This window comes from Strix aluco, chromosome 20 (assembly GCF_031877795.1).
Source record: "Strix aluco isolate bStrAlu1 chromosome 20, bStrAlu1.hap1, whole genome shotgun sequence".
Taxonomy (NCBI): domain Eukaryota; kingdom Metazoa; phylum Chordata; class Aves; order Strigiformes; family Strigidae; genus Strix; species Strix aluco.
The window spans coordinates 14,078,944-14,102,557 of NC_133950.1; the positions used below are offsets into that span (position 1 = coordinate 14,078,944).

At 42.0% G+C, this 23,614-nt stretch overlaps 1 protein-coding gene across 7 annotated transcripts in view; it reads left to right on the forward strand.

The window, feature by feature from the left end:
* The window catches only part of DAB2IP (DAB2 interacting protein), a 243,972-nt gene that overhangs the window by 115,017 nt on the left and 105,341 nt on the right, over positions 1 to 23,614 (forward strand). For all 7 annotated transcript variants that reach the window (XM_074846348.1, XM_074846349.1, XM_074846345.1 and 4 more), the window contains one exon: positions 9,857 to 9,975. In XM_074846348.1, the coding sequence (XP_074702449.1) occupies positions 9,857 to 9,975 (119 nt within the window). The remainder of the gene's footprint in view (positions 1 to 9,856; positions 9,976 to 23,614) is intronic.

Consider the following 23,614-nt stretch of genomic DNA (forward strand, 5'->3'; position numbering starts at 1 on the left):
TGCCGGTATCTTGTGCTCAGGCTTGAAGTCTTAAGAACCTGCAGGTGTTTTCACTTGGATGCCTTCTATAAAAAGTCTCAAGTGATAGAAACCATCAATCCTTGCAGAGTTTGGTTGTTTTTCATGCCTCAATGGGATCGCCAAGCATCCAAATAGACATTGCTACCATGTCCTATAAATTCTTTATTTTATCTTCAGTTAAATCACAACTAGCTTTTAAAAGCAGGTTCAGTGTAATGATTCACAGCTGATAGTGAGTGCTTAAGTCATTATTATGCTACAAAAAGTATTGTGAAAGTTCAAATTTATAGGAGTGTGAATAATTTTCTGTCAGCTGGGGATTATCCCTTTTAATCTAAAAGGCACTCATTCTCTCCATATCTGAGGTTTCAAAAATATTTGCCTGATTGGAATCTGTTACTCTCCATTGTAAAATAAATCTCCTGCATGTACAGTGCGTGGGAGACTGTAAAGTGAAAGTTCCTACATTTATTGAAAGTCAGATACTTAAAACTATATCATAAACAATTGAAGTCTCTGAACTCAGGATATGTTTTCAGTGTTGAGTAATGGTGTAGTTGTGTATCTCCTGGATTTGGAGTTTTTGTTTGAAGTCACTTAAAATCTTAGGAGTCTAATCCAATTAAGTTGGTTCTTTAAAAAAAAATGCATAGAAAATTGTTGTGAGATTTCTTAGGAGTCTAGAAATTGCTTTTCTACCTATGGCCTTCTATCTTGCATTGGGTATTTGCTGAAAACCTGGGTGTTTCCCCCAGCAGTACGATGGATGCCAGGTCTGTAGTAGCTATGCTTTTTGAGAAGCTGTCTGGAATAATTGCAGGCATATCTGCCATTCCACAAGTAAGAATGGGCATTTTCTGAATGCAAGCAAGGTATTAGCACAGCTCATACAGACTCACATGTAAAGTTTTGCAGCTGCATGCTGCCTGCAGGCTTCCTCTCAGAGGTGCACGATCTGAACTGCACGAACAAGAGTGTACATCAGAAGCAAGCCATTAAAATAGTGTCTTGGAAATTATTTGAATAGAGCATGGTATGTACGTGACAGTCAGCCACCCTGGCTGGCCTTCCAGAGTCAAGATTCAGTTGGTTGAACATGCAGGCAATTATCTGCAGTAAAACAAATTATAATACACATCTAAGCTTTGAGTTTTTAGGAAAAAAAGTCATCCTGTAAGCCTAAACTGGGGGAGTGAGCATGCTTTGATAGTGATGCTTTGAGGAGGGACAGTTCATCTCTACCGAAATGATTCTGGGCTTCCCCACGTTACGTGATAAAGGGAAATGGAGTCTTAACAACCCCTGGCATATTGTTAACATTTTTGGTATTCCCCTCTCCTTCCTGGCTGTATGAAACTCAGTCTCCAAAGCTCCAGGGAAGACCAGCTTGCTTTCACCATTAAGGGTAAACGCCTTACTTTTCTCTTCGCATAAATAATAGTAAGAATTACTCTCTCCTAGAGGCCACAGATGGTGGGATGTTCCCTCAAATTTTCCTTGGTGATCCTTACTGTGGATGGATTAATTTGTTTCTTAGAACCTTACTTGGAGAAACGTCTGTCTTTTTATGTTACTCAGTTTTACTCTTTGCAGTAACAAATCCCAGAATATGGATAAAGTGATGCATTTTGTTTGCTTTCTAAATGACTGCCATAATTACATTAGAAAGCAGGCTTCATGTACAGTGTGAATCCTTTCTTTCATTTAGACACTGCTGGGATCTTCAGGGACTATCAGGAGGCACTTTGCTTAGTCCTGAGGTTGTCAGGACATAGTTTTTCCTCTGCTGCAATTACAACCTGCCATGGCGGTTGCCAGCACTTGGTTTCGACTTCTGTTCAGCAGTGACAGCTTTGTTCTAGGGGACTAAAGATGCTCAAGAACCTAATTTGAGCACAGCTCTCTACGGAGAGAACTGAGAAAAGGTAAGCTCATAGTCTCTTTTCCTGCATTCCAAGGAGAAGCAGAGTCCTGGGATGGCCACGGCAAGCCTGGTTCATGGAGCTGGAAAACAGCTCCTGCAGGGTGTTACCTGATCTCACGTCTGTTCACTGCTGTGAAGCTGGCACTGCCCAGCACTGCCCAGGAGGTGCTCTGCTGCTGTCAGGATTGTTCTCACTAAAGACAAGGAAGGTTTGTGTATGAACAGTTTGTCCTCTGGGATGGTTGTCTCCACTGTGCCCGTTAAATTCTTTCCCAGGTGCCATCCTTGCTTGGCTTCATCTGGGTAGGTTTTTTTCTAGCCGCTCTTGTTTTTGTTCTTCAAGGTTACTTGCATTCTACCTGTATCTCTGTTTCTGCATCATTCATCCCTGATTGCTCAATTACCCTTCTCCTACCTTTCTAAGGAATATTTATCTGTCTTGTTCGGATATGAAATGTTGACAGTATGATAATTACGGAACTGTGAACAAAATAATCCAGAGTAGTGTGGTTTTGTTTTAATAGGAGAACAAAAGAATCCAAATTGAAGAATCAGGTGATCCCTGCATAACAATGGCTGTTGAATTGCAGTTGTTTTCTAGCTTCTTCCTGGCAGTTGCATTCCTTCATTCGGACTCTATTAACGTCCCGCCTGTTCCATGTGCATGTTACATACAAGCACATGAAACATCAGCATTAGTTGGAGAGTGCAGACAGAGACTTCCCGAGTTTTCTGTTACTTTACCATAAGGCCTTGGCTTGCCTGAAGTTTTTTGGTAGTTCTCTTGGTCAGGGACTAAAGGTGTGTGCTGGCTGAGGGTGTCTATTTCAGAAGCTGGGAGAGGAGTCTTTCCCTGGTAGAGAAGAGCAGAAAAGGAACAGAGTGAACTTCTGCAAAGAAACATTTAGCTGAATATCAGGAAAAATGTCCTAAGAGATAGGCGGCACTGAGAGCTGCCAGTGTGTGTAATTCTTTCTCCAGGGCAGTGGGAGAAGACCCTGTGACTAAGACATTTTCAACAAGATAGGAAAATCTTTACAAAAATAGAGCATAAGCAGCAATCCTTTACTGGCCAGAGGTGGAAAAAGGATGAGTTGTTATGTGTTGAAGCTATTGCTTCTTCTATCTGTGATTTGCTGATACATGCATGTGTTAGATTTGCCATATTCATAATTAACCCTCAGTGCCTCTCATTTGACGTAATTCCAGTTTTCATGACCTAGACAGGCCCGCACTGTCCCTTTGGTGACCTGTGGGACTTCAGTGCATCTTCATCTGATTTTTCAAATGGACTGAACTGAGTGTTTCCAATGACACTGCAAATTTGATTAATCTTTTGCCATAGAAGGGCAGTGTTGCTAAGCAGCACTTACCAACATGAGCTGTTTCTCACATTCCGGGACTGCTTTATGGCCTGGCTCACAGACATACCCTCTCGTGTGCTTAAGTACTGAATCTCCATGTTTATTCTCTAACTCTGGATGCCAGAGCACAAGTCTGACCGCAGCGTGTGGAGCAGTAGGATTTGAGGTTTTGTGCCATCTATCACTGGACACGCAATGTTTTTGCAGCCATTTGTTCATTCTTTTGGGTTTTATCCTAATTCCAAGGAACTTGTGTCTCAGAGGGACTTTCCTTATCACTATGGAATAATGTTTTAAGGTAACATCAGTCTGAGCAAGTTGGTGGTTCATGGATGGATGTTACTTGCTCTTCCTTTCAGACGTGAGAGTTCCTTACTTCTCCCATCTGCGTGTTTCTTTAGGGGCTCACAGTATGACCGGGAAGGGTCCTGAGATTTATGAAATAAAATTGAGAAAGAGAAACTGAGGGACTTTTCACCCGCTTGAACAAAGTCATATGTTCAGCCTCCTCTAAACAGAAGGGGTAATACATGTTAATCTGTGTGTGTGCATTTCTGGGTTCAGAGATAATCAACTGTTTTGGTTTTCCTTGTAAGTTCACATCTCTTGTGCTCTGCGGAGTTTGTAAGCTATTGCTCTCCTTTGCCCTTTCCCTGGGCTTGCATATTAGGCAAGTCTTACTGATTGGAGCAAGCTGGTTTTTGTAATCAAAACAGAATTTGGGTTTATTGGTTGATAAACTTGCAAGAATATAACTTCACAAGGTTACCTCAGCAAGGATTCTTGTAAGTTTGGGGGTGTCTTCAAGTTCAAATGACACTCTGGCTGACCGTCTCCTGCCTACTGTATGCCCAAGTTCAAAAGGGATCCTGTGCAAGCGCTGCAGATGCTAGAAATGCACTCCTGGGGGAGAGGCACTCCGAGGGGCTGCCTGTTCGGTCACCTCGTGAATAGAGCCCTTTATCGCATCTGACAGGAGGAGAACTGCATGGTAGCAAAACAACTTATAACTTGCAAGTTCAAATCAAAAGAGCCGACAGTAATAAATTATATATGAAGTGTTTGAAAGGATACATATACTTACAGGCACATGCCTCTATACACTGAACAAATAAAAAATATTTGATCCACAAAGGTCAGTGCTATACATGAAATTCCCTTCCTTTCTTGTATCAGTGCCAGGAGACGACTCGGTGGATTACTGCTGTTCTTGGACTTCTGAGAGACACATCTGATGCCTAAACTCACCCGCAGTGGGGTTTTTTTTGGTCTGTGCACTTCTTACTGTAGTTTAATGCAGTCATGTTCTACAAAGAGAATAGTAGAGATGTGCACTTAGATGTCTTTACCTGGTAACAAACAGTATCAAATGCTGCCCCAAAAAGGATTCTATTTGATTTTGGAAGCTAAGGCTGACATTGGTAATTGTAAAAACAGGTAAACTCACTTTTTTTTGGTACATTTATGGCTATAATAGAGTGCTTAGAATTAGCAAGACTCTACTTGATTCACAAACACAAATATTAATTATCCATTCAGTGGAGCCTCAGTAAAAGGGTGTTTCCATGTCCTGTGGAAGAGCAGCATAGATGCTGTGCAAGAGCAGAAAAAAAAAGCTGATTCCAGAATTAAAGACTTTAATATCAAAATATAAACTGAGATTCTAAAGCCCAGAATAAGGACAGATCTGGTAGAAACTATTTACTCCCAAACTCCCAATTTTATACCTATAAGCTTATCCCTGATATACTAAAAAAATGGACAGCCGATATGCAATACTGCATTCCACATTTATACTCACAGCAAGTACTTATTTATGACAGTTTCATTATTAAGAGCAGTGAAAAAAATTCTGATGTCCTCTCAAGTTGTCTGTAGTTGAGACTTGCTAGAACTGAAACAGATACAGAACTATAAAAACACCCTAGTATTTTCACTAGTTCCTGTGATATGTCTTTACAGTGTTTACTCAGTGTGGTCTTTGGATAAGAGCGTAGCCCAGGACTTCTGTCTGTTCTTGAGCGTTCCTGTTAGACCAGCGCTCTCCCAGTGCCCACGGGGCAAACCCTCACACTTTACCCCATGTGTGTTTGCCCAGCCTCTTTTCCTTGCTCCTTGGGCTTAGAAAATACTGAAAGCTGCCAGGACTCTTCCAAACAAAGCTGCTCGTGATGCATCCAGCTTGATTTATTGATATATTATTTTTAAATTTTATATATATTGTGTTTCCATGGTGCTGACTTTTTACCTTTCAAACTTTAACATGTCGGTTCACTGCGAATGAATATTAATGGTGTCAGTTCCAGATACAAGACTTGCATCATTACTTTATGTTTAATAAAACAGGAGCTCAAGATTTTGCTGTCTTTAACACTCTACTCAGTTTTCTACTCTGTTTCTCTCTTCTCTCTAGTTTTCTTATAGTTGGCCCAGGGTGTATGGAAGTGCACAGTTCCTAATATCTCAAAGGCATATTGTTCTGATGGGTTTGCATGTATGCTTTAAAAGTATTACAATATTAAAAATATTTAAATATTATAATCTAAGATTATTTACAGGTCTAGAATAATTGTAAATGCCAAACTGAGAAGCAGGAAAAATTAAAATGAGAATCCCATCTTCCTCCATCTGCAGCAAGATGATGGCATCAGATTTTGGGTTTGTCCAAATATGTAAGAAAAAACAGCCCAAATCACAGCAGACATAATTGTCCTGTTTTGAATTGTGCCTGTCCTGTTTTAGCTTAAGTAGCACTGGTTGTGATTAAGCCATTCCTCAAAAGGATTTGTTTTGGTTTTTTCTGCCTTTGTCCTTTGTGTCTTATTATAACTTCAGTCAGCTTTTCTGATTAGAGCAATTGTTTTCCAGACCTGAGGATGACAGAGTCAAAACTGCAGAAACAAAACAAGAAAAGCAAGGTCTTTGCACTTAAAAAAAGTTAAATCACTGCACAGTGCAAGCTCTGTGTGTCTGTCTTCTTGCTCGGCTAGTTGAGTTCTATGCCACACTCTGCTGTGAGCTTTGATGGATGGGAAATTTCCATAAAACTGTGCCAGGTTTGCATGGTACTATATTCTTGAACCAGAATGGTTGTCTCTATTCCAGTGACCCTAAAATATCTCCTCTTGCTCAGAAGAAGTTAGGCTGTGCAAGGGATTGATTTAAATAGTTAGTACCTCTGCTTACATTTAAAGCGGTATTTCATGGTTTAATTGATGTCCGCTGCCTAAAAGGAAGTTAACATTAGCCTAAGTTTTGCTTCATTGTATTCCAGCAGAACTTGAAAAGTCATTTGGGCTAAACAAAGACAAATCTGTACTAAATGAAGCAGAAGCATTATTCTCATTTGTGCAAATTTTGCACTAGTTCTGAACGCACTGACATGTCCACACCTCGCAACGCGGCACAGTGAAAGCCCGTTACATAGCGCGGGCAATGCAGCCGCGTGACACCCTGGCTGTAACGGCTCCAGGAGTGCCCCTGCCCTCTGTGGCCAGGGTGTCTGCTCCGGGCTGAGTTCAGACTTGGGTAAGGACCCTCAGCACCACAGGTTCTGTTATCTCATGGTTTTCTGCTCCACAAATTCTGAAGGGATTCTTGGGCTCTGCAGATTTCTATTTATTGTCATTTCATACAGTCTATTAACTTCTCCTGAATGAAACCTTCCAAAGTTAGTAGTTTAATCTTTTCTAAGATATTTTTACTGGTGGTAAATGCTGCCCACACATCGGAAGACACAATTCTGCCCTAGACAGCTCTCAATATAAACTTAAAAGCATATGAAGAACATGTAATGTAAAGGGCAATACTTTAATTACTAGAACTCACAAGAATGCAGCTAGGCTAGAGGAGTAGGCAATGTTCATAGGGTAGGATTAGCCTCATTTGTCTGGAGATCAGAATCAAATGTTGTTTAAAGTTATAAATGAAGAAGAAATGGATGATGTTCTTATGATCTCACCAGGAAAGCATGGCGGTCACACCCCAGGTCGGATTCTCTCTCTTGTATTTATGGAGGCCAACTTCTCTCTCTTTTTTTCTTACCCCATCTAAAAAATTACAGAAGGTAGTAATTCACACATTCGACTTTCTGATCTCTGGCATGCGCTATGGAGGTGCAAAGTATTGCTATAGCAGCATAATTTATCAGCATTAAAATCTGACATATCATTCTCCCAAGGAAGCTAACAATGAAAACTGAAAATGGCACAGTGTGATCTCCTTCCTGTAGCAATGAATGTAAAAACAATGGGAAACAGAAGGAAAGTAATGTCTTACTGCAGCCTTAAATTCTAATTTCCAAATCCTGCACGAATCATCTAACAGTTGTCGAGATGTGAAATACAAGGTAGTGAAAGAAAGCTGTGATCCTTTGCCGCAGAAGGTATTTGGTTTTTTCCTTATCAAGTCCCTGTCCAGAGTTCAAAGCTATTACTAGATTTGAAGAAGTGGCTTGATAATATGATGACATATTTGTGGCTAGGCTGACAGCGATAAAGGAAGTTCAGTCTCTTGCTTCTGGGCAAAACCTGCTCACCGGTGGCGTTTAGGGCAATATTGCGTGATTGGCCAGTTGAATATTTTTGATCTTTTCCTTCACAGCAAATATTGTCCAGTCTTCATAGCAGGCAACCAGAGGCCTGATCCAGCCAGAAGAACAAGAGCATGAAGAGTTGGTATCATGAGTATGAGGCTGATATCATGTTGATATCATGAGTATGAGGCTGGCTAAGGTCTGAGTACCAAGGGAAATATCTTAGCAATGTTGTTGATAATGCAAATCCTCAAATTTGCTGTTTCATAGTCATGTTTCTCTATACTGTAAAAATTCTCTAAAGCTGTTTCTCATGGACAAAACACTTTTGAACAGGCCTTTGTTATCTTATGTGTTGGCTTTGTGTAAGATGGCAAAGTGTATAACCTGATGGCCTCTGTTATATACATCATGCTATTTCAATCATGCAAATAGCTCCCGGAGAAATACTCAGTTCACCTGAATGCATGTTACGTACCTCGTTTGTAAGTAAAGTGGCACTTAATAAATGTGAAACACCTTTGGTTATCTAGATGTTTCAAATTCTTGATGCACTTACAAACAGGAAAGTCACTTCCATAACAAGAGCTGTACAGTCCGCCCGAGGAAATTTTGCAACCTGAGAAAGACATAATGTGACCCATGAATATCCTAGGTGGGGAAGGAGTGTTTCAATGGCATTGAACAAATGACAGGCTCGATAGAAGTTAGACTGTGATTATCTTTCTTTAAGACATATAAAGGGTATTAATTTATTAAAGGGAGCTGCTAAAGGCTACATGACCTATATCCATTCCTTAAGGTTGACTGGGGAAACTACTGAGACTCATGCCTGGAGTGGAGGAGTGCTCTGTGGGTATGGCTGGGGTGCTGGTATAGTACCCAGTGGAAGGATACCTGTTCTCACACTTTGTTCCTTATGCACGTCAAAATCTGTGCTCGATCCAGTGGGTATCTTACGCCCTTTCCTGGGGATGGGGAGGGGAAGCAGCGTGTGCAGAACCTCAGGTTGTGCAGGGATTTGCCAAGTTGTTTATATCTAGCTAATTTATTTCTTTGGTATGATGGTGCGTAAAAGGAGCACTTCTTCAGGCTTCACCCCAAAATCCTGGTTTCTCTTTAAAACTACCCCACTTTCTCCGGCTAACGTGCTTGACCCACTACGACTGTTCTCATATGCTGTAAATGCTGGACACCACAGTAGTATTATACTTTTATTGCCTTATTTAGCCAAGAGATTAAATGTAATGTTCAGATTATGTAGAACATTAACTCCTAACAATAAGCAAATAACACATTAGAAGCTTTGCTATTAAAACGTTTAGTGCTGGCTTTGCTGTGGAACACTACAGGAGCTGTGACTTATGTTCCATGAGGGAGGAGGCACAGCGGAGAAGAAGGCGCTGTACGTTCAGCGCAAGGGTCTCTTTCTTCTGTAAAGGTAGTGCCTATAGCTGCCGAGTCCACATGCTGGGGTTATGAATGCTTTATAGGATATTTTTCCATGTAGCTAGAACACCTGAGTCCAATTCTGCCAGCCATGGCTGAAAATCTGGGGGGTCTCGATCAGGTAATTAAGTTCTTGCCTGTCTCGTGGTTGCTGGTGAGGGGGTGTTGTGTTGTACCTGTGCCTGCGAGATGGGGCTGCCAGCCTGGCCAGGCTGGGCCAGCCGGAGCCCCGCGTCGCAGCCTCTCCTCCCGTCAGGAGTTGTAATGTGCTAGTCTTGTCTTTCAGACAGTATTTTTATGTGAGCTGATGGTTGCCAGGGTAACGGAGGCTTCGGGGAGTCTCGCGCCGACGCAGCGCCCTGGCCTCGGCGAGCACTGGGAGCAGATGTTGGCTGCGAGCTGGGGAGCCGGGCTGACAGCGAGGAGCGGCATTGCCAGCAGCCGCACATGAAGGGAGCTGGAGAGAACAATTTGCCTGGCTGCACTCGGTGCAAGAGAGCAGGTTCAGGGCTCGCTCTTTTTCCCTTTTTTGTTGTAATTTAGTATTCTTGTCTCACCCCACAGGGGTTCCTCAGCCGTCGGCTTAAAGGCTCCATCAAAAGGACAAAGAGCCAACCGAAGCTTGATAGGAACAGCAGCTTCCGGCACATTTTACCTGGCTTCAGGAGTGTGGACAATGAAAGGTAAGGGGACGTTTCTCGGAGGGCGGGGAGGAGGGTGTGTGAGAGAGAATGAGGATATTGATTTTCCCAGGTCTTGTTAATATCTTTCTTATCTTATTCGGAGCAAGGGCCACATCTGTGATAGAAGTAGACTTGCTTAATTGCAAGAGGGGTCATTTTAATTCGTTGTCGAGTACACAGTGCAAGCCCTCCCTTTTTAGGTCAAATAACATGTACGGAGAAGCCTGACTGCTCTGCTTTCTTTTCCCCAATAAATCCTAAGTTGATGCACCAGCATATAAATAGCACATAGATGCAGCAGCCAAAGCTGACTGATGCAGGTGAGGGAGGGAGGGGAGGGATGCTCACACACTGGACTACATTGAACATTACTGGGTTACACATTGTACGAACAATAACATAGAACAATAACAACCATAATCTCCCCAAATCCCTCTCTCCCCGTGCACACACATACATCCTCAGCATAGCCATTGACTGCCGTCATTATACTGAGATGGATTCTCGGCGTGTGGCCGAAGCTGCTTTTTCTGTCTGAGCCATGGCGGGATCTTTCAGTCCAGGAGGGATGTGTTGCAGGGAACGTGCAGATGGGTCGGATGAGGTGTTTGACACGGGATGGCCAGCATTGGAGCAAATTGCAAGCAAAATAAAGGAGAAATGAGACTTTGGTTTTATTCTTCAGCTCAGTTAGAAAGTATAGTAGGTCTTTAGTGGATTTGTGTGTATTTATGTATATGCAGATTTACATCAGTGTGTGCATGAGACAGGCATACATTCCAGGTGGATTTATGTGTAAATTCACATGCAGATCAAGGTCATGGTTGGGTAAGACAGACTCCATTGCCAACCACAGAAACAAACTAGTGATTTGCTTCCAAAAGGAAGATCTTTCAGCCTTACATGAATCATTGTGGGGAATGACACAGAAGTATTGAAGTGCCAAGAAAAGTCTGTCTGAAAAATACGCCAAATTGGATATACACTGATGTAACCATTTTGTAGCAGTGGCATTTGAAAATATCAAGATGGTACTTTAGAATCCATTAAGTAAATGCTTCACTTTTAAAAGCAATGACAACTTTTACTTTGTTTTAGCTATACTTACTCATTGGAGGGGCTGGGAATTTCTGAAGCCTGCCAATTGCAGTTGTCAGTCTGGATTTTTCCTTACCTGACCTATTACAGCCTCGTAAGCTCTTTCCTTTTGGATTCTGCAAGTAAAAGAATTGTGCTGGTCAGTGCAGAGTAATATTTCAGGGGTTACTACCTGGGAAGACAAGAGTTGATTTGATTCCTGTGCTGCAGTTTTCACAAATGCTCGAAGTAGGGCACTGTGTTCCGTATGGAAGATGAGCAAGCGTAGCCGGGTGGCCGGGAACCTGCCTACAGTGCTGCTGCTTCACTCAAAGAACAGGCACATTAGACAATATTTTCTTTCTACCTAGATGAGTTTTGTTTCTTTCTGTGAATTGACAGTATAGACATGGGAATTAACTGTTTTGGCCAGCCCTGCAGCCAAAGTCATTTTCCCAAATTAAGCCTTGTAATTTCCCTGCGCTCCCAGCACAAGAGCCCTGGAGCTTCCTGGGCAGTGTCCTTTCAGAGAGAGCCAGATTTACTGCAACTTTTCTTTAAAGAGATTCAGTGAATGGCTGTAGCACATTTTTTACTGTAGAGCTTAAAGGGTGAGTTAGAGGAGAGGTAGCATTTGGCAGCCTTGAATAAAATCCAAGGATTTGCTTATCTGAGTATTTAGAAACTGAAAATGGAAGGCTTCTATTAGGCAGGTATCGCTCATGAATACACTTCACCTATGATACACAGACATGCCCTGATCTGGAGGAAACTGTCTGACACTAGGTAGCTTTTGACAGCGAGCTGTTAGTCCCCTAATTCCTGCCGTAGTGTCAGATCTCTAGTGTAAGCAAGTGTCCTTCTGCAGAAGATCTTGGCCTTGTGTACTGTTGCTCTCGGAGAGGTGAAAGAAAAGCAGCAGCTGGGCTTCTCAGTCATGCATCGGGGTTTTGGTTACGGAAGATAATTTTATCTCCCTGAACATTCCCATCCACGTCTGCTAAAATGCACAATGCACTCACTTCTGTATATGAAAGGGCTTGAGTCTCTTAGATCACTCTCGTGCATATTCTGCTATGCTTCCTTGTCTGTCATGAAATCCAAGAACTGTTTCAAAGAAGCATCTGGTATTGGAATATTTGCCTCTTAAATATTTGATTCTTGACTCCATCTTGTATCCAGGCTGATTGTTCACGAACTGCTCCTTTGCTCATGGAAGTAACCATTGTAACAGTGTTCTGTTCTGGAGCTTCATAGAATTTTTGCAGGAGATGCCATAGCAAAAATGAATAGTGCAATAAATGCAGTCAAAACACTCCAGGTTGAAATACTGAGCTATAATAGATCATAAATGATCCTGGTACTTGGCTTCTGTGTATCTAAATTGGTACTGTGTCATGCCTCTTAGTTTCTTTATTTTTTCTTTTCTTGCATGTCCTGTTTATCCTGCTATGTACAGCAGATGCGTATGAATATATGAAATGTGCACATACGTGTGCAGAGAGCTAACAAGGTGGATGTGGCGTGTATGTAGAGCAGAGCTGAGAATATAAACAAATCTATCTATGCTTTTTATCCTGTGTTTGATTAATGCCTGCATTTAAATACATCATGTAAATTTAAAATGGAAAATTATTACCTCCTACAATAGTGAGAAATTTGTACAGAGTTTTATAACAAAGGAAAACAAGGAAATAACATTAAACATTGGAAAAGTCACAGAATGTCTCACTGCCATCAGTTCAGAATCGCCTTGTTAATTCTGTCAGTAGAGTCTGGTTTTCATACCTTGCCTTGGCACAAAGAGAACAGCCAGGTTTCCAGCGGAGTCTTGCAGAGCTGCTCTTACAAAGCCTGGTTACTGCGTCCTGGGGAGGAGCTGACAGCTCTGAAATGGGGGTTTCTTTGTCGAGTTGACGTGCCATCTCCCAGGGTCCCATGTCCATTGCCAGGCAGCTGTTTGCAGTTCTGCCATGGCGTGTGCGTGCATGTTCAGAGCAACTATGAAAACTTTGAGAATTCTGCTTTAGTAAAACCTCGGCCAACCATTTTTTCTCTGTAGAGAACATTGGAGAAATTGCTTAAAGTGGTGTGTTAGAAAAATACATTGATTGTAGTCAAGCAGAGCTTATGTTTGTAGAAGAAACATGGTTGTTTCTCATGGTATTGGATTTTACATTGACTGAGAAGAGACCTTTTGCTTGAAAAAAGGTAGAATAAGGGGTTTGCACTAACTTCAGTAAATTACTGTGGGGTTCACATGGATGTAGTTGGCCAAATTTTGCCAGTCTTTTGCATACTAATTTTTTTCTAGGAGTCCTGTTGCAGTAACAGTAATAAAATTATTGATTGCGAATAAGAGAAGCAAAATCAGACCAAGTGTAACTAGTATCTGGTATGAGAGGTGCATTAATCTGGCACAATCAGTTTATATAAATGTGAGATTTAAAGGATGATTGTGGAATGAGTGCTCCTTTCAATTTGTTGGCTGGTCAGATTGCTTGTTAGAGCTAAAAAGGGGTCCGTTAAAGTGGCTTTTGGCTAACAATGTCTCCTGCATCCTGATTTATTACAGCAGCTAACAAAGTTTTTATCATGGAGCTCTGAATGTTTGTCTTTGTAGCAGCCTCTCTGGAATCGGCCACAAATCAAGCATTTGGCAGATGGATTTTTCTTAATTGGACCCACATTTCTGCTACAAAATTTGTGACGGAGAAAGTTTCTGGGCTGGGCTTTGGGCACAGGGAGTACAGAGAACTGAGAGAAGGTTGTTGTGCTGCAGTTGTTCAGTATTGTTGTTAGTGCATTTCTGATTGTTTTCTTGTTGTAGTGAACTTTTCAGTCACTGCTGTCACTTCATTACAGTAATATTTTAAAAATAATTTCTGATAGTTTGGTGGGAATTTAGAAGTAGCTTTATATGGGTGCGTTTGTTTTTTTTTTTTAAATCTAAATACATGAACTTGGTCCCATCTCCTCTGAAACTGGCAAAGGTTGCCATGATTTTATAGTAGCTCTGAGAGGGCAGGGACACAGCATCACTCCGTGGGACAGAACCCTTCAGCCTGTCGTGATATGGTGGACAGTGGGCATTCAGTGGAACTCCGTATTCTGCTGTAATCCCCGAGCTGAGCATTCCTAGGGACACTTTTCCTCAGTGCACCTAGAATTCATTTAATGCTAAGGGACTCTCAATTACTAACACGGGTGATTATTTTGCAAGGTTTTTTTCATAATTCCGGAAGATAACATTCTATTTAAGCTTTTTCTTGGCACTACAAAAGTCTGAGCATATGGTTGATTGTTAAATGAGCCTCAGCCTTGGAAGGGGTACAGCCGTGCATTAATAACAGCAGCGACTTGCACTACTGCTACTTCCTCCTTAAACTACTTTTTTTTTAATCCTATCAAAAATTTGTACTTATAACCCACAGAGGGAAGAGGAAGTGTACAAGTCATGTACTGCAGCACATTTAATTCCTACTCTAGTGCTAATGCAGTCTGCTCTATGGGTTTTCAAATGATCCTGAAGCTTGTTTTGATGCAATAGGAGAGCATCAGTAACTTATGAACATCTGTACTCTTATAGTAAACTTTGTTTGTGAGTTCTTTTTAGATCTAATTATCATTTGTTTATTCCCACAAACTTGATATGCCAAATATTTTTAGGCATGATGAATTGGTTAAATTTGATGAGGATAATGCGAGTGCTGCATTACAAAGGATGAAGAAGTCACTCTGTTTTCTTTGGAAAGAGGAATGACTCATCCTGCAGAACTAGGACACTGGCAGACCCCAGAACGTGTGAAGGGCTTTCAGATCTGTGTGAACAAGTGCTGGAGAGCTTGCTTTCTCTTCTGCCTCTTTACTCACACGGCATTAGCCAGTGAAGCTTTCTAAGTAGGAAGACTTAGAATAGTAGGTGCACAGCGAAGGGTGACACTAAGAGCATGTTACGGACAGCGCAGGAGCCTCTAGTTTTCATGATAATGAAACTATTTTGAGGAAACACTGCTGGGTTCCTATCTGGAAATCATTCGGCACTGTCAACAATAACTGAAGTGCAAAATAAAACATCTTGAAAAGTCAGGAATGGGAGTGTCCAGCAGGTAACAATGTCTGCTTTCTCATGGAGTGGATTGTGTCTGCTCCCAGTCCCCTTGCAGTCAGGGAACAAATGTACGTAGCTTGAAGATTCAAGGACAGTCTCAGGATTAAGACTGGCCTCGTATTTATATCAAGGCTACTTTGTCCTGGAATATGCAAATCAACCTTTTAATGGGGTTCCTTTGCAAAATTTTTCTTGAACCAGAAAGTTAATTACTGATCCCTAATTAATGGCTATGTTAGGAGGCTAAAGTAACATCAGAGAGAACTGCTTTGAAGGAGAGATGCAGGAGGAAATTACCAGTTCTCACCAGAAACTGTTATGTTCCTCATCTTCTTCTCATGGTATTAGGAAGTTTAGAAACTGGTATTCAGATATTTTTAAAAGGATAATGCTCTTAATGAAAAGAGGGGATTTTGGAGGGTTTTTCTGAGAGGCATTGAAACAAAAAAAAATAATCCTTTAGATGGAAGAAAGACTAATACTGTGTTCTGTAAAAATAATGTACAGTTCCCTTATACAGGTGGTTCAGGTTTCCATTGTGTTAAGAGTGGCATTTATTCCCCTTTGGACTCAGTCTGATGCCGCAGTTAACGGCTGACGTCAGGGGCAGTTAGAGCAGGAGTGTGTTTCAACCTGGGTGTGGAATTGGCAGTTTCAGTCCTCCTGAGCAGGGCAGCCCGGGCAGTGCCAGCGGAGGCTCCGCAAAGCTCAGGCCCTTTCCCGGACAGTGCTCTTTGCATTACATTTTCTTAATTCAGGGAAGTAGAACTCCTGGTAAATCTGGGAGGTTGCAGATCAATTGCACTGGTCTGTGAACATAAAAATATTTGTTATAAAGCCCCATTCAGCAATGTGCTGCTCCTCATGGCTAAAGCCATTTAATAACCCAAGAAGGGCAGAGTCAGACTGGAAACAATGTGGTGCCTTTCAGCTTCTCCCAAGGCAACAGCAAGGTCTCAACTATTCCTCCTGTTAATTAGGTTTTTGTTACACACACATGCACATACTTATATATTTGTTCAGGGTTTTGCACAAGCATGTAAATTGGTGATTTGTATCTGAGGCTACCTGAGGTAAATGTATTCGACATTCTCAAAGAAATACATAAACACTTCCCCTTATCCTACATATTCAAATTAACTTCCTAATTGAACAGGGTGGCCATGTCTAATATCTCTCAGGAAAAGACTATATCAATTCCTAGAAATTTTTCAAGCCATAGTCAAGGGAAGGGCTAAGAGGCTGGAATTATTTAATAGCCTTCTTCACATTTCTCCTCTTCCTGGTTTCCTAACAGTCCAAACAAACAGCACAGTGCCCCAGAGGGTACAGCTTGTGCTTTGACTTGACTTGGAGTCATGTAGTAAAATTATAAAATCCTTCCTGCTTAGGCATATGCAGCGCTACTGGGATAATTGGCTTCATGCATCTTACAATTAGCTTGCAAAAATATGTTTTGCATTCCTGACCTTTTCTCTATAAGCAAGGCCATTGTTTCACTGTCCTGCTTAATTACAAAATATAGTGTTGTGTGAGGATAGAGATGACATCGTTGTATCGTTGGCTCTAATTTGACGAGACATCATAATGGGGAGTTTTCATACTGAGGGCACTGAATTAGTGTAGCATGAAGCCACATTTCTCTAAACCTACTAAATAAGGAGAAGTTAATTTTATGCTCTATCTTTTTGACATTTGTAATCAAAGCATTGTATTACAGCTGCAGATGGTTAGCATTTGAAGAATGTTTGGTAAATGCTGACAATCGGAAGGCATTGTTTCTGCAGCGGAAGATCAGGTTGATTAATGGATAGAAGGATGCTTTCCTTCGTTTTACTGTTCTCACAGTCTGAATACATATTATTGACTCACTTGGCCATTGCCCGACAGACATGATGTTGTGGTGCATCAGTGTACACCTCGGGGTTACAAGCAGATACTTCTGTTCGTATCCTTTCAGCAAAGACTCTGAGCGAGGGTGACAGTTGAGTTGCATTGTGGCTCGTGGTGTCTTGATATTCTTCAGATCAAAGACAGATACTGCTACTCCATTGCATTAACATTTTGTTTCCAAACAGACCATTTATTCTGACTTTGCCCTGGTGAGATTTTCATGTGCATGAATTTCAGTGCAATTACATTAGCATTACTCTTCATGTCAATAAACTCAAAGAAAAAAAAAGAGAAAGAAGATGACATCACTACAGCTTTTATACCAGAAGATGTGTTCTGTTAGTTCTAGACTCTTCTGTTTGCTTTTTGAATTATTATTTGTTTACAATAAAAACTAAGATACTTCTATCCCAGGCTTAATCATTCTGGCACACAATGAAAACTGCTCATGATGAAAACATTACTTTTAAACTAAGAGGAATGGTCTTGCTTTCCCAAGCCCACTGCCTCCTGGCCACGTGTGCCCCTTGCAGCAGATCCAGTCATCACGCAGTCTTAAGTAGGTTAGCAAGTTGATTCAGTGGGAAATTATTATTTAGGGGGATGATTTTCTGTTTGGTTAGGGCACTGATCCAACTCATGTAACTGCAGAGTAATGGGAATGTGGCAGAAAAAGGATTTTTCCTTTCAGTGGTGGTGTACGGTTGCATTTAATGAGATACAGTGTCAAACTGTACTCTCAGTTTCTGCCCCTAGCGCCGTGTAGGCACAGGGGAGGGAGATCTACCTGGCATCTGCCTCAGTTTTCCATCTTTCAAAATGGAGCTTCCCATCTCATAGGAGAGGTACATTGCTTGATGGATCACATTTTTCTGTCCCTTATTCAGTCATTTCTATCGGCAATTAGCGTTAGCAATAAATGTCTTTCTCTCTTGGAAGGAGGAAATGTTTAAAAACAAGTTCACTCTGTTCTTCATTGAAACGCTGCAAAACCTTGATTGGAAAATCTGTGTGAGGGACAAAGAGTTGTAAGTGAACATGTAACAACTGAGGTGGGCAAGGTTTTCAAGCCTTTGTTCAGAGAGCTGGAAGACGCAGATGTTTGACATGTATATCTTGTTATCTGATTTCATATTGCAGTGGTCGTGCACAGGAATCCGCTGATTGTAGCTGGAGGCAGCCTGTGCGTTGAGCTCACTGCTGGCAGTTAGTTGTACACAGCACTGGGTATAATGATGTTCAAGACTTGTGAATATAAAATAACTGTGTCAAGTTCATCCATCAGCTGGGAGGGAATCAAAAAACAGGCTGAGGAAAAATATTCTCCTCTGTCCTTCCTCCTTAACGTACTCTTTAATAATACCTTATGATCTGGAGCCTCTTCTTAAGTGATTATTAGAGAGATTAGTAGATTGTTCACGTATGGATATCTTCTTATGATACTGATATTATGATCTTGTTTATCTGGTTGGCACTGTTTATAATTTTGATTTTTCAGTACAACTACAGAATGTCTCACTTATTTAGGTTCTCTTCAGCAAAATTCAGGTCAGGTGTGATGAAAAGAACGAAGAACTGATTTTAATTGAATTAAGTCAGTGCATTTTAGCTGGAATTAAAATATAATTTGTTTAAAAATACTTAACTGATTTGAATTAAACCCAGAAATATGAATTTAGCTTTAATCCATGTGTGTTATATAAGTAATTATATGAGAAAGGAATGTGGCATGCATTGTACATGACTGATAGTGTGCAGGAGGGTGGCATTCATTCACAAAATGATTTAAATGTATTAGTAATTATAAAGCCATAGGTATTATATCAGGCTGTCCCCTTTGCTCGTGTTTACAAATGTCTCTGGGATTATGTTGGCCCTGTACAATAGCCCCCACGCTCCATTGCTGGTACATGAGAGATTACACACATCCCCTATTTGAACCATTCAGTGCTTCTTCCCCACAGGAGTCCCTCTGCAAAGTAGTCCTGCGGTAGTTACCAAATGATTTACATAACTCTGTTGTATGTACCTTGAATAATTAATATTTTGCTGTCCTTGCTGTGTGGGGAGTTTTGTTCCATTATGGAATGTTTGTTGCTATATAGTAACACTTGAAATGATATGTATATATACAGAGAGGGGAAGAGAGAAGGATTTATTTTTTTTTGTGACAGCAAAATTTTTAAAAAAGCATTGCTTCTGAGAATTGAAATGAAAAGCTGAAGGCTGCTATTAGCTCATCTTGGAATCTGTTGTTTATCCTTTACCTGGGCATAATCCTCCTGGGCACTAACGAAGGCCAAGCGCTGTCCTGTCGGGCCGGGAATGCAGGCTGCGGGGCAGGCTCTGTGTGAGCCGCGAGGTGACGCTTCCCCAGCGAGGGGTAACGGGCCGCCCCTATTGCTACCTGATCAGCCATCGCACTGTGTGCTGGCTTTCCCTCTGGGCACAGACAGACCAATTCTGCAACCAGCCCAGGGTGAAACACAGATGCTCTGGAGACTTTTCTCAGTTATCCAGGTCTCTTGAATCTGTTGAGTCTGGAGTGTGTGTGTGAGAGAGATGTCTGGCATTTTCAATCACAATAAAAAAATGTTTCTTGCTACCTTGTGACATATGAACAATTTTAGTCCTGGCTATTGCTAAAATCCAGTAAGAAGATTATTTGAATTCAAGTTACCAGTTGCTTGAATTTGGTGGTAGTTGGATGAGGAGGTTCAGTTTAGGACTACTGTAAAGGGAAGAGACATTTGCAGTATAACATTTCTCCTACACATTCACATTCTGAATCAGTGGAGGAGACTGAGGTATAAAATTGGGCTGTTTGTGAGCTCTCTTTGATTTCAACTTTTGTGCTTTCAGAAGACCAGGTTTGCATGGTTTAAAAACCACATTGCAGCATTTTTTCTTTTGATACATGTTGAAATGGTTGCTTCAATGCTCTACCTTAATAGTTTTAATTACTGACATGACATTGTTCATGACTGCCCCATATTGTGGCATTTTCACTATACCTTTACTAAGGCTCTAAGTAAATGTGGAAGTACGTGTTGTTTGTGCAGTGTCTGTGTTGGTGGGCGTCGAGGGTTTGACCACCAAAATGTAATTAGCAGAGTGATTACACCCAGGCTGCATGCACGGGGGTGCCTTGGTGGGTGCTGGGTACCCAGAGGTACCGATGGGGGGCTGCCGAATGCTCGCCATGTGTTTCCTGAACTGGATATCGCATCAGCAGAGGCTCTCGGCAGGAAACCTCTCCAGCTCACCCAGAATTAATTATTCACTGATCATCACTCAGACCTTATGGATTAGGGAGCAGGGAGGAGGGTTGGCAGGGGGTGGATAGAAGATGGAGCAATTTGGATTGCAATTAGTATTTCATTTCTTTCCTTACTCCCTGTTTGCTTAAATTGGAGATTGCATGTTAGAACCAAGCAAGGATTATATCCCAGCAGTGGAAGTTCCCTGTGCACCAGAAACTAGCAAATCCACTACAGTCTTTAAGCTTCCCAAAGAGATAAAGCACTCAGACTGTTTGAGGAGTTGAAACATCAGGGGAGCAAGTTTTGCTTAGAAAATGTTGCAAGGGAACAGCAGTGCCCAGCCTGCCAAAGCAGGAACACTTCACTAGCCATATCCTAGCCTTATGATAAGAGCATTTAGATATTGTCTCTCTCCATCCATTATCTATCTTCTCCCCGTTCTACCTCCTTCAGTGCGCTCCTTGCCAGGAGTCTTCTCTGGGGATTAAGGCTGTGGCAGATCCATAACGGATACCAAAGCCCGTCCGGGTAAGTGGTCCTGCAGCAGACAGTGTAAACCCCAACCACTGGGTGCATCGCCCAGTCCCAGAGAATGTAATTTTAAGTTTAGTCATTACGGTAATGTTAGCCAACAGTTGAAAGTCTGCTTCACTGGTGAGATTGTGTCTAATGTTGAAACCTCAAGGGGTTTTCTTGATTATACCAGTAACCACAGTCTGGGTCACACTTTGCAATAATTATCCTGATGTCTGAAAGGTTGTTAGAAAGTCCCTAGAGGAAGGGGCCCGGTTGCATTGCAGAAGAATTTAGAGGTATATTCTGGCAAACCTTCAGCACTTAGAGATTTATTTAAGTTAGTTCTTTTAATTGCTTTCTTGCATCCCTATTCTATTATAAGCTCTGTGAGCCATCTAGGGAAGTAAGTCTAGCTAATATTAATCTCCTCAATCCTTCTTCCTTTAACTAGTTACTCCTGGCTTCATCTACACAGACATTTAAGCCCTACAGAGTGGGTAATAATTTTGATTCTGTTTTAACATGTTCTAACAGAACATGTAACTTAGGAAAATTCATCAGCTGACTTCTGCATTTGATTTTTTTTTTTAAAATCTCATCTCTTAAATGTGGCTTATGATCTTTGTATAACATTGCTGCTTCCCAAGACTGTTGGCAGCTTCTGTGATATGTATTCATAAAGCAATTCCAGGTCCTTGAGTGAAACCTGCAAGAAAAGGGCAAAGAATTATTTGTCTTTTTTTCATTATCATGGCCCTCTTGTTCTGACATGCACTTGAGAGAAGTTTTCTTACTTGATGCCTTTATATCTAAAGCTCTCTCTTTGTATAAACCAAGGCAGGTTGTCTTGCCCTCCTTAGATAAAGTCACTCATGTTGAGGCTATCACTCACTTTATTAGCCTTAGTTCCAACCCTCTCACCCAACAGGCAGAGCCTCCACGTACCCCTCAGTTAGAGCAAACGTTTTGATAGCAGGGGAGTGAAAAACAGAATGACAAGAGCCAATGGCCCAAGGAGCCCAGTGCCAGTTTGTGGTTGGCTTAGTCCCTGACTCGAAAGCGTGGTTCTCTCTTCTGAATGTTATAAAAAGTTTCATTGTCTTAAAAAATAATAATCCTGTTTGAGTCGTGTGAAGTTTTTGTTCTCAATTACATTTTATATCAGTGGATTCCACAGACACAGTGAGATGTACGATACATAATTTATATCACTGACATTTTTTAATCTATTGATAGTTATCTTTCATCTTTATTATCTATTCTTTGGCCATTTTAGTAAAAGACAGTAAATAGAAACAGCCGATTTCTTATTTTACCATGCATTATTTGCTGATAATTTGCTAAGGGGACATTTGTCATGTTGTCTCTCCTTGTCTTTTCCAGCTAAAGAGACTCCTCTTAGACTGTTTTCCATGGTTTATATCACTTCTTGAGGCTTTCCCTAATAAACATATTGCACATGTACATTAGTACGCTGTTGGAAGAAACACCTTTTCCGCACCTGTTTTTCTTGGAAGCGCTCTATATGTTCTGTGCATCTGTGAGATAGGTGTCTTAGGGGAGTTGGGAGCTGCAACTGAGAAAGACTGAAACACGAGATATATGAAGGTATTAGTTTGGTAGCATCCAGATTCTGCGCTTTTTGGACCTTAAGAGAAATTCTGGGGTGGAGGATGAAGGAGAAAACAGGGACAGGCTGGCTGCTGGAAGACTTTTCAGCAGGTAGTGTTACTGAATGAGCAGCACAAGGATGCCTGGTTCGAGCAGTGCGTGCAGCGGCACAAGGACAGTGAAGCGTCGGCACCTCTTCCTTCTCCAGGGCGGTCAGGGCGTTCGTGTGAATGGTGCTGCGAGCAAGAGCGGCGGGGACCTTAGTGCTGTGGCTGTACGAGTCTGTGTCGGGTGCCACGGCTCTGGGGCATTTCAGACACGTCAAAGTGGCGTGGCCCAGGCAAACCCCACACCTCTGGCAGATGGACAATGCACTGCGTCTGAGTGTGGTGCTCCTCGTTAGCACCCAGGAGGGTTGTAGGCTGCCTCTCTCCCGCTTCACTCTCCCCTCCGCTCCCCTGGGAGCCCCTGTCCAGGGCAGAGCACCCCGAGGGGACCCTCCCGAGCAGGAGAAGCAGCAGGGGCAGAGGCTCCAGGGCTCCCACGGGGACAGAGGTTCCAGGGCTCCCACGGGAACAGCGGCTCCAGGGCTCCCATGCCACCGGGCGCTTCCTCAACCCAGGCTCACCACGACCTGCTGCCTTTACTCCACCCTCCGTTTCCATGTCTGAGACTCCTCATCCCTCCTTGTCTCGGAGGAACATATCCTTTTGTTAAAATGAAGTGATAGAGAGTCAGCATTACACAGAGGAATGAGTTATAAAATAATGGGGCTAATAAGCATGTAAAATAACCTGACTGTACAAGAGTGCAGTCTATGGAACAGCAGCTGCAGCAAATATATTCAGGTTATCAGTGTGTGGCTATTTTGTGCTGAGAGGGCTTAGGTGTAATGAGAGTTACTGCATCACAGGAACTCTTGGCAATGAATAGTGACATTTTCCAATAACAACTTTTCGAAATGAAAAAAATCCCCTGTATGAATGCAGCTCTGACTGACAGCTTGGGGATCTCCTCTCTCTACCCTCACAACAGGTAGAGCATATGTGGCAATGCAGCCTTTCCTACGCCTCCCAGACACCGTGCCTTGAACCCCCGCCACAGAGCCCTCTGCGGATGGCAGCCAGGCTGTTTGTCCCCCACAGCTCGTTCAGCCTACGCGTGCCCC